This window comes from Nesoenas mayeri (assembly GCF_963082525.1).
Source record: "Nesoenas mayeri genome assembly, chromosome: 1".
NCBI lineage: Eukaryota > Metazoa > Chordata > Aves > Columbiformes > Columbidae > Nesoenas > Nesoenas mayeri.
This window is the reverse complement of record NC_137541.1, coordinates 141,255,445-141,269,410: the sequence shown is the minus strand read 5'-3', so window position 1 is coordinate 141,269,410 and position 13,966 is coordinate 141,255,445. Positions and strand designations below refer to the sequence as shown.

The 13,966-nt window shown below is 39.2% G+C and overlaps 1 protein-coding gene across 2 annotated transcripts in view; it reads right to left on the bottom strand.

Annotated features, from left to right (window-relative positions):
- Window positions 1-980: 980 nt before the first annotated feature.
- The window catches only part of F5 (coagulation factor V), a gene marked incomplete at its 5' end in the record, with an annotated part of 33,614 nt that continues 20,628 nt past the window's right edge, over window positions 981-13,966 (bottom strand). Inside the window, 12 exons of one of the 2 annotated variants that reach the window (XM_080360405.1) lie at window positions 981-1,396; window positions 2,163-2,345; window positions 3,134-3,282; window positions 3,440-3,584; window positions 4,462-4,617; window positions 5,950-6,044; window positions 7,114-7,185; window positions 7,639-7,755; window positions 9,418-9,597; window positions 10,654-10,864; window positions 11,358-11,594; window positions 12,835-13,000. In XM_080360405.1, the coding sequence (XP_080216531.1) occupies window positions 1,208-1,396; window positions 2,163-2,345; window positions 3,134-3,282; window positions 3,440-3,584; window positions 4,462-4,617; window positions 5,950-6,044; window positions 7,114-7,185; window positions 7,639-7,755; window positions 9,418-9,597; window positions 10,654-10,864; window positions 11,358-11,594; window positions 12,835-13,000 (1,900 nt within the window). In that variant the 3' untranslated portion in view covers window positions 981-1,207. Of the gene's footprint in view, window positions 1,397-2,162; window positions 2,346-3,133; window positions 3,283-3,439; window positions 3,585-4,461; window positions 4,618-5,949; window positions 6,045-7,113; window positions 7,186-7,638; window positions 7,756-9,417; window positions 9,598-10,653; window positions 10,865-11,357; window positions 11,595-12,834; window positions 13,001-13,966 lie in introns of those variants that run through there. The other variant, XR_013923399.1, reaches the window with a different exon arrangement.

The following is a 13,966-nucleotide window of genomic DNA, read 5'->3' as shown; positions in this document are numbered from 1 at the left end:
AAGATAAACTACTTTGAAGAGTCCATCCTGCTTAAGGGTGCCTAGTGTGAGAAGTGGAAGTACTGCAATTAAACTGTACACCATAGAAGCTAAAGACACTACTGAAAGCTTAGCTAAAGGTCTGCTAGAATAATGAGTTCATAGACTCTGTACATATCTTCAGGAGATATAGTCATCCTGGGAAAAATACATGTATGCTCTATACACAAGAGCATAGATGCTCTTTCACTAATTCCATCAGTGAAAACACTGTAAGAGCTGAATGTTAAAGAAGATGCAGGCACTTCTGTTATGCAGTTTCATCTAACCCTCCTCTGCCACCACCAGGTTGTATTCTCACTGAACAGCTACAGTTCTCAATGCCTTCCCCTTCAAGGGAGCTCTCCCTCCCCATGGTCCAAAAGTTTGTATGGGACTGAATGCCAGGAGTTCCAGATTCTCACTTTGGTTCTACTGTTGCTATTCCATGACCTACCATAATCCAGGTTAAATCACTTCCCTCGTCATTTCTGGGAAATAAATTTATTGCTGATCCCCTCTCCCCTTGCTGGGGCACTGAAGGTGAATTGTTATGCGAAATCCACAGCATTTCAGGTGTGCTAGGTATGTAAGAACCAAATCAGTAATGCGAAGCCACAATCTCTGAGACGGGGTTGCATACACCTCAATGATGCATCCTGCCTTTGTCATAGTGCAGATGAAAGATGTGTGGAGGTGAGGTCACCCCCTAAAATTATTTCTGACTGAGGCATTGCTGGAATGCAGCACCACAGCTCCATCTGTATCTGCACTGGTTTTCCCTCTCAGCCCTATGTATGGAGAACATCCACCTGTAGCCTCCTATTCCTCCTCTGTGCTGCAGAAGCATTATCAAATGGAAATAATTAGGGCTTAGGATTAAGGCCAGAATCTCCATCCCCAGGGATCTGGAACTTAAAATTAAGTAAAAACTAAGACAGAATAGCGGTTAGAAAGAAGAAGTGACATACAAATCAGAAGCGACTTCTGTTTCTTCCCAGAGAAAAGAAGCTGCTTTCTCAAGTGTGTATTTGTAGGAATGAAACATCTGCCAGAAATAGCTCTTTCAATTCTTGCGGGCAAAACATTAAAGTCCTTTGAAGAAGCACACATCCATACTACTAAATATGATTGCAGTGTTGGGCTGGGTTTTTTTTAAATGTCATTCTGCATGACGATTGCCAAAAGGTTAAGAGCTCCCAGGCTTGTCAGTCCTTTTCACAGCCAGGCCCCCACCAAAATCACAGCCGTAGAGTTCTACCCGAAGGGCAATACCATTATACCATGTTCTTGGAACAATGCGGATAAACCTGGACAGGATGGGTGGATTAAAGAAATGCTTGACGTGCCCACTGCTGTTTTCATTACCCAAGAAAACCTGCAAGTACACAAATACACAGTTAAAAGGCAGCACTTTAAAAAAAACCCACTGCTTCTTTTTTAAATGGTTCCAAACTGCTGCATTAGCCATCCAGGGTAGATGGACTGGCTCATTTCCAATTTAACATAAGGCCACATGCAGTCTCTTCCTAAAAAACTGGGCACAGCTAACTCAGGCCAGCAATATCTGAGTAAATTAAACAGCCTCTGTTCCCATCCACACCATGAAAATTGCTATTCTAATTTGGATGGACTGAAAAAAATAAACTTCCCTTATTTTACCTGTACTGATAGCCTTTATGGGTTAGGTTGGTACAATGTGATACGGGCAACAAATAATATAAAGAACTCTGTCCACTCTGTGTGTATCTGGAGCTCCAAAACTGCTCACTAGCATTGATTTCCCTTGTAAAATCATAGCAGAAAAAAGGCTGAGAAGAGATCTTGGGAAATCCATTATTCTTTCAAATTAAATGGCCTTGTGCATTCAGGTTAAGAGTCGTCCTTTACAAATAGTGTCAGCTCCTTTTATCACAATGTTGACTGCACTCTCTACAGATTTGTTGTTCTTTCCTTTTATTACTGTTAATTACTCTGATCAAAATCAGATGGATATTATGAAATTATCTGTAATAACCCCAGCTCCGTATCATTTTAAAGTCCCATGAGAATATCTCTTTGGCTGGGTATTCTGCCTTTGGCCTTGACTGTGCTCGGCACCTAAAACCAAGCAATGACACAATTGTCTGAACTGAAGATGATACCTTTGCCACCGAGCTTGAACCATCTGTATAGGATTTCCACTCTGAGCCTTGGTCGCTGTATTGGATAACATAGGTTTTCACAAAGTTTTCAGCAGTTATGGACTTGGCCCCCTGGGTAGCAATAGCAGTTATCTTCTTAATTGTGAGGAGGTCAATTTGCAGCCACTGTTGGTTGCTGTTCAACTGTAATTGATAAAAAAGGGTTGTCTATTAGCAACTATGTCTATGTCTGTATTTGCCTAAGTGAAAAATCCTGTCTAAAGATAGTTAAAACTGCATCAAAATGCACCAAAATTGTATCAAAGTAGTATAGAAGAGTAAAGCGAAGACAAAAGTCACAAACATTCTTGGCGGTCCATATAATTAATTTCTTCACTGCGGATGATGTAATTGGTGTCTTAAGATTTTCACATTAATTTCCAATACATAACGAAAAATACCACCGGTTTATCTCCAGTATTAAAATGCAGCACACAATACTACTACCAAATGCTAATACAGTCACTTCCAGAAAATCTCAAGGTGCTTCATAAAGAAATGCAGCTCTATTTTGAAGACAAGGAAACTCACATGCCTTGCTGAAGGTCATCCAGCTACATTATCCATTAAGCTCCACTACCTATAAACCAACTCAGGAAGAGTTTCTTTAACCCACTGGAGCCAAATATTCAACTTGTATTAATCTCCTGAAATTAAAAGGGCTATTTCTGCAAGGAAGTGATCCAGACTCTGGCCTAGAGAATGCCATCCATTTCTCAAAAGATAATTTCATTGCTGTTGCCAGAAGTTCAACAAGTTTTCTACTGGAAGAGTTGAAAGGGTTTCTTCCCAAAGGATGGTTAAAGAGCTGTGCAGTAACCCAGTCATTCTTGGCACTGGACACAGTGTGCAGGAAGTACAGGAGTACACAGACATCACAAATTTATTAACAGTAGCTGTCTTGCTGTTGCCCCTATTTTTTCACTTATTACCTTGGCTCGCCAGGCATTAATCTTTCCTTCCTGATTGAGACGAGCAAGTGAAGGGTCCCATGTGTTAAACCAGGATGTCTTAACAGATGAGGCTGTTATCTGGTTATTCTTGATCTCTCCATTTTCCATTCCAAGTGGCAAAGAGCAACCTGTTAAGAGAAGCACCGCATCATCTCCAGTTTATCCAAGCAGCCATAGCCTAAGCAGCAATGTTGGAATTGAGAACACCCACAATTTCAACTTCATTTAACATATCAGTTCAAAGATTTGCCAGAAAGGAAGCATCAGCACACAGCCCATTCTTACCATCTACTTCACAGCCCAGAAGCTCCATACGAAGAGTAGGCCTGTTGTAGGCCTCAGTTGGGTAGACTCTGATGTACCTAGCAATAACAGGGGGATCAATGATGTTCTCTTTTACCCCATAGGCATCGGAGTTACCTTCAAAAATCTAAAAAAACACAAAACCAAAACAAAAAAACCAAACAAACAAAAAATAAAAACACCAAAAAACCACGTACAGTTAATGTAATGCAAACACAAGCTTGGATGCTGATGCCTACCCTGTTACAAAAGCAGTCTTTTATATGCAATTAGCTCCATCCACAGTGATGGAGCACCCTGTGCTGCAGGGCAACTTGAAATATTTCATGGTCCCATCTTAGCATATTTGGAAATTCCTGAAGGCCCCATTTCAAGTAAACAACCTATTTCTACACACTATACAAGTCTATAAGATGACATTAGTAAAGAGGCAAAAGGAGATGTAAAAAATAACAGGTTTTCAATTTGGGAGATGTACCATAGGAACCCTGGGGTAAACTGAAGGGAGTGTTAATTGGTAGGGCTAGAGCAGCTGGGCATAAAATTAACCTCTGACATGGTACAACCACACTTATTACACAGGCTTTCTGCAGGTAATTCAGTTTAACATTCAACTGTTGTGACAGCAGGAAGTGAGAGACAAGAAGGATCTAATATCAAATGAAGCAGGGCCCGATTTTTAGTTCAGCTTTCTGTTTGCTTCAAAAAAGCCAACATGGGCTTTGGAAATAAAAGTAGGGAGACATGCTTGTGAGAAGGCCAGACTCTACACAGTCAAAGTCAAAGGGTCAATCTAAACCCCAGTCTAGGAGGTTCCTCACCTTAGAATCTGTCTTCTGGTCTGAATTTTCTTAGATTGTATGTGCCCTTTGGGGCCTCAGGCTATATTATTAAATTTCACAATGCAATAATTTTTTCGCTATCTCTTAACATAAAACTGTCACCTCACCACATCATTTGATGACACTAGCTAGGTTGTTGCAACCCCTATGTCATGTGCAGACCTTTTGTGCTGGAGAGCTGTCTCCTTTGAAGGTGCTCCACTTCCGTTTGTCTTTGCTGTAAGCAAGAAAGAAGTTCTGGATGTACAAGGACTTAAGAAACTGCTTGGCTCCCTGTGTCTGTATCCCAGTTAACAGAACTTGTCTTTGAAAGTCCACCTAGGAACAGCAAACAGTGTTTATGAAGCCAATAAACCACAGTGAAATGCATTTCATTCTTTAGCATTTACACAATAGCTTTGAACCTTGCATTGTGAAACCCAAAACACTAAGACACTCAGGAGGAATAGAAGCAGATACCACAGTCCAAATTAATGCCCCCTCTCTCACTTCATTTGTATATTTACTTGTATGTGCACTAATTTCAGAGGCCATTTTACAGTGTTCATCATAGGACCACAAAGACACCTCAAAAATATGTGTCTCCATGCTAGGCAAAACTCTGCAATCCTCATTTTACAGACAAGCAAAAGGAGTATAGAGAACCTCTAGGCTCACGTTTTCATGAGCTGCCTCTAGTTTTGAATACATGGGCTGAGAAAAAGGATATGACATTCTGAAGTGCTGAAAAGCCGCCACTCCTGCTGCTATCAGATCCAAGCACTTAGCACATAAAAATAGATCAGGAAGATGTTCCTATCAGGAGTAAAACTCATTCTTTGGGATTTGCCCTCCTCACCTCCACGTGCTTTACTGCAGTAACCTCAGCTACTCACTACCACACCCTCTATTAAATTCTTCCTCCTCCCAATATTATTTCTAGTTCCACATCAGATCTCCCAACCTTCTCACCCTACTTAACCTCCACTGACTTACTAGCATGCCAAATATTGGCTAGCCAGACAACAGCCACTTGTTGAACTTACATTGTGACACTAGTTTCTTTTTTCTCCCAACTGCTAATTTTCATTAAATTTGTAAGATTAGATTTGTAAGAAATCAACTATCCTCTTTAAATTTGGGTGCAAATTTGCTCTCTGGTCCAAAAGTGATTGGGATGGAAGAAGTGAGGTTATTGAATGACATAGTACTTGAAGCCATAATTATAAGCTTAATTTCCCTGTAAAGCCACACTGTGCTGTGTTAAGTTGGACATAGAAGCATCCAAACCAACTAAAACACTGCTTGAAGCAATGCTTGTGAGTATTACCCATTAAATGACCACCCAACAAACACATACATATAAATAGGTACTGATAGGTAGATAGAAGAAAAAACAAAAAGCAGTAGAAAGAATTACTCAAATTGCCTACAATATGGTTACAGTCTAAATTGTGAGAGTAATTTTGTAGTCAGTGGGCCTCAATAGCAGTAGAGACTGGTTTATTCCAGGGAAGGTGGACAGTTTATGGCATCTCCCAACTTGCTACATCTTCTCAGTTTTTTCCAGCAATCTTTGCAGTGAGAACAAGAGCAGCCTGATCTTCTAAAAACAAGTTGTAGGAAAATCACAATTCACCGATGGTCAAGCACGTGCTGTATCAACCATACCTGGATCCAAGGGAGTTGTTCTTTTCCCATTGTAGTGCTCCAAGCGTTGTATGATCCAGAATTGTTTAATCGGGCTAATTTAGGTTCCCAATAATCTAGACAGAAAATATAAATAAAGCAAGAAGTTAAAGAGAAGAAAAACGGAGGCTGTAACTAGCTATAGATGTTGAGTGCTTCAGTTCTTTCCTGATCTGTCTTGGAGAAACAAAAAGAAGCCAACCAAGAGATTCTAAAACCATAATCTAAGATAATTTGTACATGGTCAGCAACTGAAAGTCAGCTATTCCTCTGCAAAGTTTTAGAGTTGGCAGAATTACTTGAAAAATAACAGCTTTTTGTGCAATGTACCACTGCTGACTTGGAACCAGGGTCTAGAGTTCACTAAACACGTTTTGGATGTCAGCAGAATCAGGCACAAAATGTGCTCTACATTCATGGAAGAGAGCTCCCTTCTGCATGAGGAGGTGTCCATGTTAACAACTGATATGGAATATATGTATAACAACATGGCTTAATAACACTGTGGCAAGAAATGAAAAAATAAAGTTAAATCCATAAAGAAAAGCATTTTCCAAAATAAAGAATTTGTTATTTCAAGGGAAAGGATGTGTGTTCCTGCATGAGTGTGTGTAACCTGTATACCCTGATTTGCCACTGTCCATGTAAAAATTCTATCAGTTTCTCTACCAAATGATCCCACTTTTATACCAGGAATAAACTCGGTAAATTAAGGACTCTGTCATTGCTCTGGATGCCAGGTTCCCAAATCTTTCGTAACAGATATACTTTGTCCTTTCACACCTCATATCACATGCAAATCTCAAAAGATTTTTGAATACTTGGTCTTTCATTTTCAAGCAGGAAACCCAAAGGACAAAGAAATAAAGTTAGATATAGTCCACGTCATCCAGCAGGCCACAGACAGAGAACACCCTGACTCCTGAGCTTGTGATACTGACAGTAGTCTTGTGACACTGTCAAAATGCAATGGTGCGAGTCACCTAATACAGCTCACCATCTCCTCTTGCAGCATGGGAGAGCTTTTTAACCTGACAGCTGATTCACTGCTAAAGTGATCTTGTAAGTTGTATTATGAAATGCCAAAAGAATGTGGAATTGCTGGTGATATTCAGCATACCCGGACCATTTCAAGTATTAACTCACCTACATGATCTGAAGCGTCGATTTGCGAATCGAGTATAACTCCACTTGCTAGACCCATTGGAATCCTGCACCCTAAAGAGAGCACAGTAAGTTTGTTGTTAAAGAAAAGGAGGGTTATTCCAAAATAGATATATTCTGGTGGAACCTTCTAAGATAACATCACTGAGAACAATTTTTGGTAATACTGCAACATCACTGCACTCTTCCCAGACAAGGCCAAGTTAATCTCTGCAGTTTTCTCGACAGATTAATCCACTGGTCACTGTGAAGAAACGTCAAATTCAAAGCTAGTATGCTAAAGGAATAAAGGTAGTATGCTAAATAATTCAGAGCTAGTATGCTATAGGCTAAACTTTTTCTTCTAGAGCAAATTTTCAGTAATCGTTCTACCCCCTCCTTAAATGCACAGAGAATCTGCTTTGGGATTTTGCTGTACAATCTCCCAGATTTATTCAGTGATCCTGAAAGTGTAGAGATGACATTATAGCTTGACTCCCTCAGCCAAAAAACACCTTAGTTCAGTACCTTTCTCTATAACCAAGTAGGATGCCCGCATTCCTGCTTGCTGATATTCCCCCACTTCAGTGTCCAGAAGCCACCAGCCAGGTCTCTGTGGTTTCATTTCAATTGTTCTGAATGAGCCTTGAAAAAAATTGAAGAGAAACATATTGGATATGTTAGCATTATAAAACTGATGTTAGTGAGGCTGGATGTTAAACCAAAGATCTTCCTATGAGTTAATCCAGAAAAAATAGATAACACATTGCAAAAAGAGCAGTAACTACCACCATCTCAATCATTTTTTTTTCTTAGCAAGCAAGCTCCAGCTGGAGGCTGAGATTGGAATTAAGTGACCAGATCAAAATCTAACCTCTGCTGCTGGTGCAAAATACAAAACCTTGGATGCCTGTATGTAACAACAGCTATCTGCACATTAAGTACAGTGCTGAGCCATGTAATGAACAGTGCTATTAAGTTTATTACTGAATGTAGGGATGTTAGTTTTGTGGTACTGATTATAGTTCTTACTCCTGCTGCCCCACTGTGTCGTTCAAGTAATTTTAGGGATGGATGTAAAAACACCAAAAGTAGATGTGGGAGAATCAGAGGTATGGGCCCTCCCCTCACCTTCTGCAGGCACCAGGAGTGCCATGGATAGAGCAGGAAGCAGATATGGTTTAGGCTGTTTGCTTCACTTCTTAGAAAGCACAGTACATGCTTCATTGCTTTTCTTATATTCCTAGTTAGTGCAGATATTATAATTCTGGTTCTCATTTAAATAAAAACATATGTAGACGTCAGTGAAAAACATCACCTTAAAAAGCTTAAATAATGCATAAGCCACTTAATGTTCATTAAAATAAACTCCTATTATTCCAAGACAAACCTATTATTTTGATTTCCTTGTTTCATGTTTTGTGTGTGTGCTTTTTTTTCTTTAATCATTTGTAGCTGGCAATACAGGCTTCATAAATGCTGTTATTGCACACTCACACTGCTGACAGCAATGAGGGAACAGAGTATATCCTGTGGCCTAATGAATGCTTTTAGCCTATTTCCTTTCTCTCCGGACATAAGAATTCTCCTAGAGCTCACATTTGTTCTTTCCCTTCTGTATCACACTTATCTTGACATTATAGACACAAAACCTCACCATGCTGAGCCAGATACCAATAACATTTCTCAGCAAATGTCAATGCGACTTCAGTGATACTGAAGCCTGGGGATGCAGGAACAGGACTGCTATGCTACTGCACATGTGTCACATCACAAGGAGTTGGTGGCTGACACTATCCCACTGACTTCCTTTTCCAATAGTAACCTTTACTGTTGAACACGTCTCCAAGCCAAGCCCAGCACTATAACCTGCTTTGCAGATAGGAAAAGAGATGCAATAAAGTAGAGAAACCCACTCATGCTCATGTATCTGGTGAGCGGCAAGGAAAGTGCAAACCAGAAGGCAGTGCTACAGACCATACTGCTACTCATTTTCCATACATATCCTTTCTCAGCTGAGACATGACATTTGTCAAAACACTTACATTTTGTCTGCAACTTTACTCATATTTCCAGTTTTAAAGGACAGCAACGTTATCTTTATCCCACCCCACCTCCGCCCCCAGTGTTAAGTGAGATGCAAAGTGGTCGTTTCCCTTCTGACCATCATGGGCAAATGAACTGTTGGTGCTCTCAAACTCTCTACTACCATGCCCAAAGCCAACTTCTGTTCACTTTCACCATTGGTATGATGATGAGAGACTGCAACAATCACCTCTTCAGGACTTATTCTGCACTAACAGTTACCTGGAAGGAGCGTGTATGTGCCAAGCTGATGCTTTGGCTCTCCTTGTTCTATGAAGGTCTGTCCATGAAAATGAACGACATGGATGTCTTTTGGCCCACCCATATTTAGCAAATGCCATCGGACCAGTTCGCCTTCATACATCCTCAAGCCTTGCAAATTGTAGGTAATCCCATTAATGGCTGAAAAAGAAAAAATATCATTAGTAAGGAAAACCGCTCACAAAATAGGTCTCAAAGTCCTATAATGCAGTTATTAAAATGAGTAAATTATTTAGTGAAGTAATGCATTTGGGAAAACCACAACTTTTCCCAATTCAAAGTGCTACGGAGTGTACAGTCTATTTACATGAATTCAGAAAATCCATACACATCACTGGAGGATTTAAGCACAGTTTGCTGGCAACACACAGCAGCTAGAAGAAAAAGGAGGTGTAAGAGATTATACATCAGATGGCAATATCAAGTCCAAAAGAAAGGATATCTATCCAAAACATGTTCTGAAGCTTACAGTTCCACTGCCATACAGTTACAACTGACTGCTTTGATTAATAACCGATTTTATTACCAAATTTTCAAAAGGCAGATTCCACTTCTCAACATGTCTTTTTCAAACATGATCACTTGCAGCATACGAGCATCAGATTATCAAAGACAGAAATATAGAGTTTCATTACTGGTCATTATTTCAAAGAGAAAAAAGGGCTACCTTTGAAGAGTCAGCCACTTAAACTTCACATGACTAAAAATCTCAGTATCCACAAAGCAATATTTGAAGGGCTGTCCTACAGTTCCTTCAAATTCCTCAGTAGAACTACTTGGTTTGTCAAATTATGGTAATATTTTTAAATTTATTGCAAAAAGTTTTCAGGGTATTAGCTTCTTACTGAAAAGAGGATATGTGGGGTTTTTATTTGTTTATGTTTTGGTGGTGTTTGGTATTTTTTGGTTTGTTTTGAATACAGATATATATATGTGAGTGTGAGGGAGCAGCTTTCTATTGAAAGTTTCAGTCTAATAAATGCTTTCTTCATTTTAATAACAAATTTCCAGTCACTGCTAATATTTGCATATAAAACTACGATTATTATAGGTACAATGGAGAACAAGAAAAAAAACAGGCACATAATTAACACGTAGGATTTATGCATGTTCAAAGGCACAGTCAGCTGAGATACCGCCCCAAGATCTTTTCTTGTACCCAAATCAACTGAATACTTGGCAAAAGAAAATAAGTACCATAGAATTTGTGACACTGCTGCATTTCTTGTGTCTTTTCAGTACAAGGCCTTCTAGAACGTTTGTCAAAGTACCAGCTTTTTTCTTCATCAAAGACCATAAAAAGCAAGAAAAAGTCTCGGGTCAATGTTCCGCTGTTGTATGATTTACTGAAGGTTCCTTTTTGACAGATCAGTATTGGCCCAATCAAACCAGAGTGAATATCCTTCTCCTAGAATGTAATAAACTCATATTAGATGTAGAAGTGGATTTCCCAAAAGCTGCCAAAAACCATAGCATTCTATAGAAGTGCACCAGGCCCTGAAAATTTGAAACAGAGGGCAGAATTGCCATTGCCTTGTATCTTTACTTTCCCGTGCTCTGTCTACCAAATTGAACTCCTCAACAGCTTACATCCTCTTTTAACTGAGAGTAAGAGATTAAATGTCAGATGGGAACGTCAGGCACAAAATAATGGACAGTTATCCGAAATGTGTTCTGCAGCTTACATTTCTACAGCCATACAGTATCATCATTTGGAGCTATTCAAAACTGGACAGGACACAATCCTGGACCAACCATCTCTAGCTGACCCTGCTTGAATTGCAGGGGAGGTGGAGGGGTGGACTAGATGATCTATAGTGACTGATCCCTTCTGACACAAATGTTTCTGTGATTCTGTGATCAACCCAGCAATGCTACCACTACCATTGTGATTTCCTTACCAGATTTAAATCAGAGTAGTAGATCCAGGACCGACAAGCTGCTCCTGACTGCACAGGTCCCGATCGCCTGTTTGCATACCATACGTATATATAGCTGTTATTTGGCTGAACTTCATCATCTTCCTTAAACCAAGCAGTAGATTCGTCATCATAAATACTTCCCTCAGAGGACTTTTCATAGAGGAGTCCATGAGCATGGACAGAATATGGTCTGGATGCCATATTCTTAAAATGAACCTAAAAAAAAAAATTAAAAAGAGACGAGATAGATCCTGTTCAGCAAAGTCAGGCTTAAACCAAAGTGCCCACACAATACATTCCCATGACCTCAAACTAGGGTCAAGATTTATATTATTACAGGCTATGTTGTGCATGACAAAGCTGGCAGGGATAGCTTTTGCCATCTCCATGCAGAGTCACCCTCTTCGATGCAAGCAGTTAATTAGAAAGTAGAAATCATGAGTTTAATTCCGTGTCTCCCACCAAGCCTAGGTTCCTAGGACTTTTACTGCTGCACAGTCACACCTGGGTATGCTTAGTTACAGCAAGCAGGGAGATGGGGAGTGTCTACCTTTTATGCTTTGCTAAGTCACACTGAAGAAGGGCACAAAATAGCAAGACGAGACCTCTGTATGCACCACTCTCACCAAAATCAGTCCTTCTCAGTTGTTCCAGAGAAGCATGAAGATAGAGAGATTACATATTTACCTCTCCTTAGACAATGACACTCCCAAGCTAAAACAGCCTCTTTCTCTTACTCATGCTTTTAAAGGTAGCTCAATCTGTTCCTGTTGCACAATACTCCTACTGAAATCAGCAGAAAGCAGTGAGATGTACTCTTCCCATTTAAGTCCATCCCTGTGTGTTGGAAGACTGGATGAAGAAGGATGAGAGAAAGGAAACTCTACAGCAATATGCTCCCTAATGCAAATATACCACTGTATCATCAGGGATACAGTTCCTCTCCATCCTTGTTGTTTGTATTAGAATGCACTTACAGCAAAAGTTTTCAAAGGAAAATACAGTTTTTGGACAAAAAAAAAATTATACATCTATATATATCTTGAATACAAATGTCCTAATTTCTTCTAAAAAAAAAAAAAAAAATCAAGAAGCTCCCTTTACATACAAAAGGTAATATTTTCAGTGCAATCTGGGTTTAAAAAAAACCTTGATTTTTTTTTTTTTAGTGTTAAACTTAAATATCATTTTACATTAGACTGATAAACCAATGTTTAATGCTGGGAAACATAAGACAAAACCAGAATTGAATAGATCATGGACAGGAAAGAAAAAGTGTGTTTCAGAGAAACACATCATGTTGCTTGTATGTCCACACTACAATTTCTGGTTATGAAAACTATTTTCCCATCATCATATTTTAAAATTTTGTGGCATTTTTAGACCCTATCTATATCACACCATAAGATCGCCATAAGAATCTTATCCTGCACATATATTCAAAATGTTGACTTACTAGGATAACATCGTCCACTTCAGCCCGGATAACTGGCCCCAGGATGCCAAGGTGTTCTGTATATTCGTCTTCCTCCTGAAGAGTTGTAAAGGTACTGTCTGTATAGCTTTGGAAAATCACCTTATACGTGGTGCCATCTTTACAGGTTTTGTCATTCATCATTGTACTGAAAGGAAATCTCCAATTAAAAACCCACACAGTGCATCAGAAATAATAGCTTTGATGAAATCTGACAACTCATACAGCAGGAACACTTTAGAATATAAAGAATAAGCACCAAAACAAACGTCAGATGATTGTGAAAATCACAACTTGCAGTGTTTAAGCAATTCTATTTCTACAGTCGTATATGACATCCTTCAAAGATTTGGTCAGCAATCACTGAAAAACTCTAGCTAGTCTCTGAAAATGCACATGAGCTCTATTTTCCTTTTTTACCATTAGCCTCAATAAACTGAATTGGAGCTCGGCTCTGAGTGCAGCAATCCTACCACATATACCCTGTTGTCTCACAGATGTATCTTCTCTGGAAAGCTAACAGAATCACATTTTACATTTGATTATATCTGTATTTTGCAACACTGAGCTGGTAGAAAAAAAAAGCTTACTATGCTTCAAATCTTAAATAGAAACATCAAAATGCTATTATTCTGATAAAACATACTATTATTCCCTATAAACTTTGCCTTATTATCAGTTCTGGGGGAAAAAAAAAAAAAAAGAAAAGAAATGGAACTTAACCAAAGTAGGAAGAAAGGCCAGCTTTTAGCTCTTCAACACACCGAGATGGTATATGCCCTGGGGTCAGTTTAATTTCACTGGAACGATGCACCTCACACCACCTGAGGATGAACCTCACTGTGGAGAACTATATAGAGCTCCAGGCATAAAGGTTTCTCTGTTTTGTAAGCACACAAATAAATTGACTGTGGTTTCTTCCATTTTTGTGGGTACTGTTTATATGGACTGAGATGAGGCAGGAGTAAATCTGGAGAATACTGAAAAAGTGTGTGTGTGTGTAAATATCAATCAAATAAAATGGAAATTCAATTTGAAAATAAGATAAATATGTTTGGAGCTGAATTTTGTATAATGAAAATTTTCTTTCTCCTTTTTTTTTGCTACTTTTGAT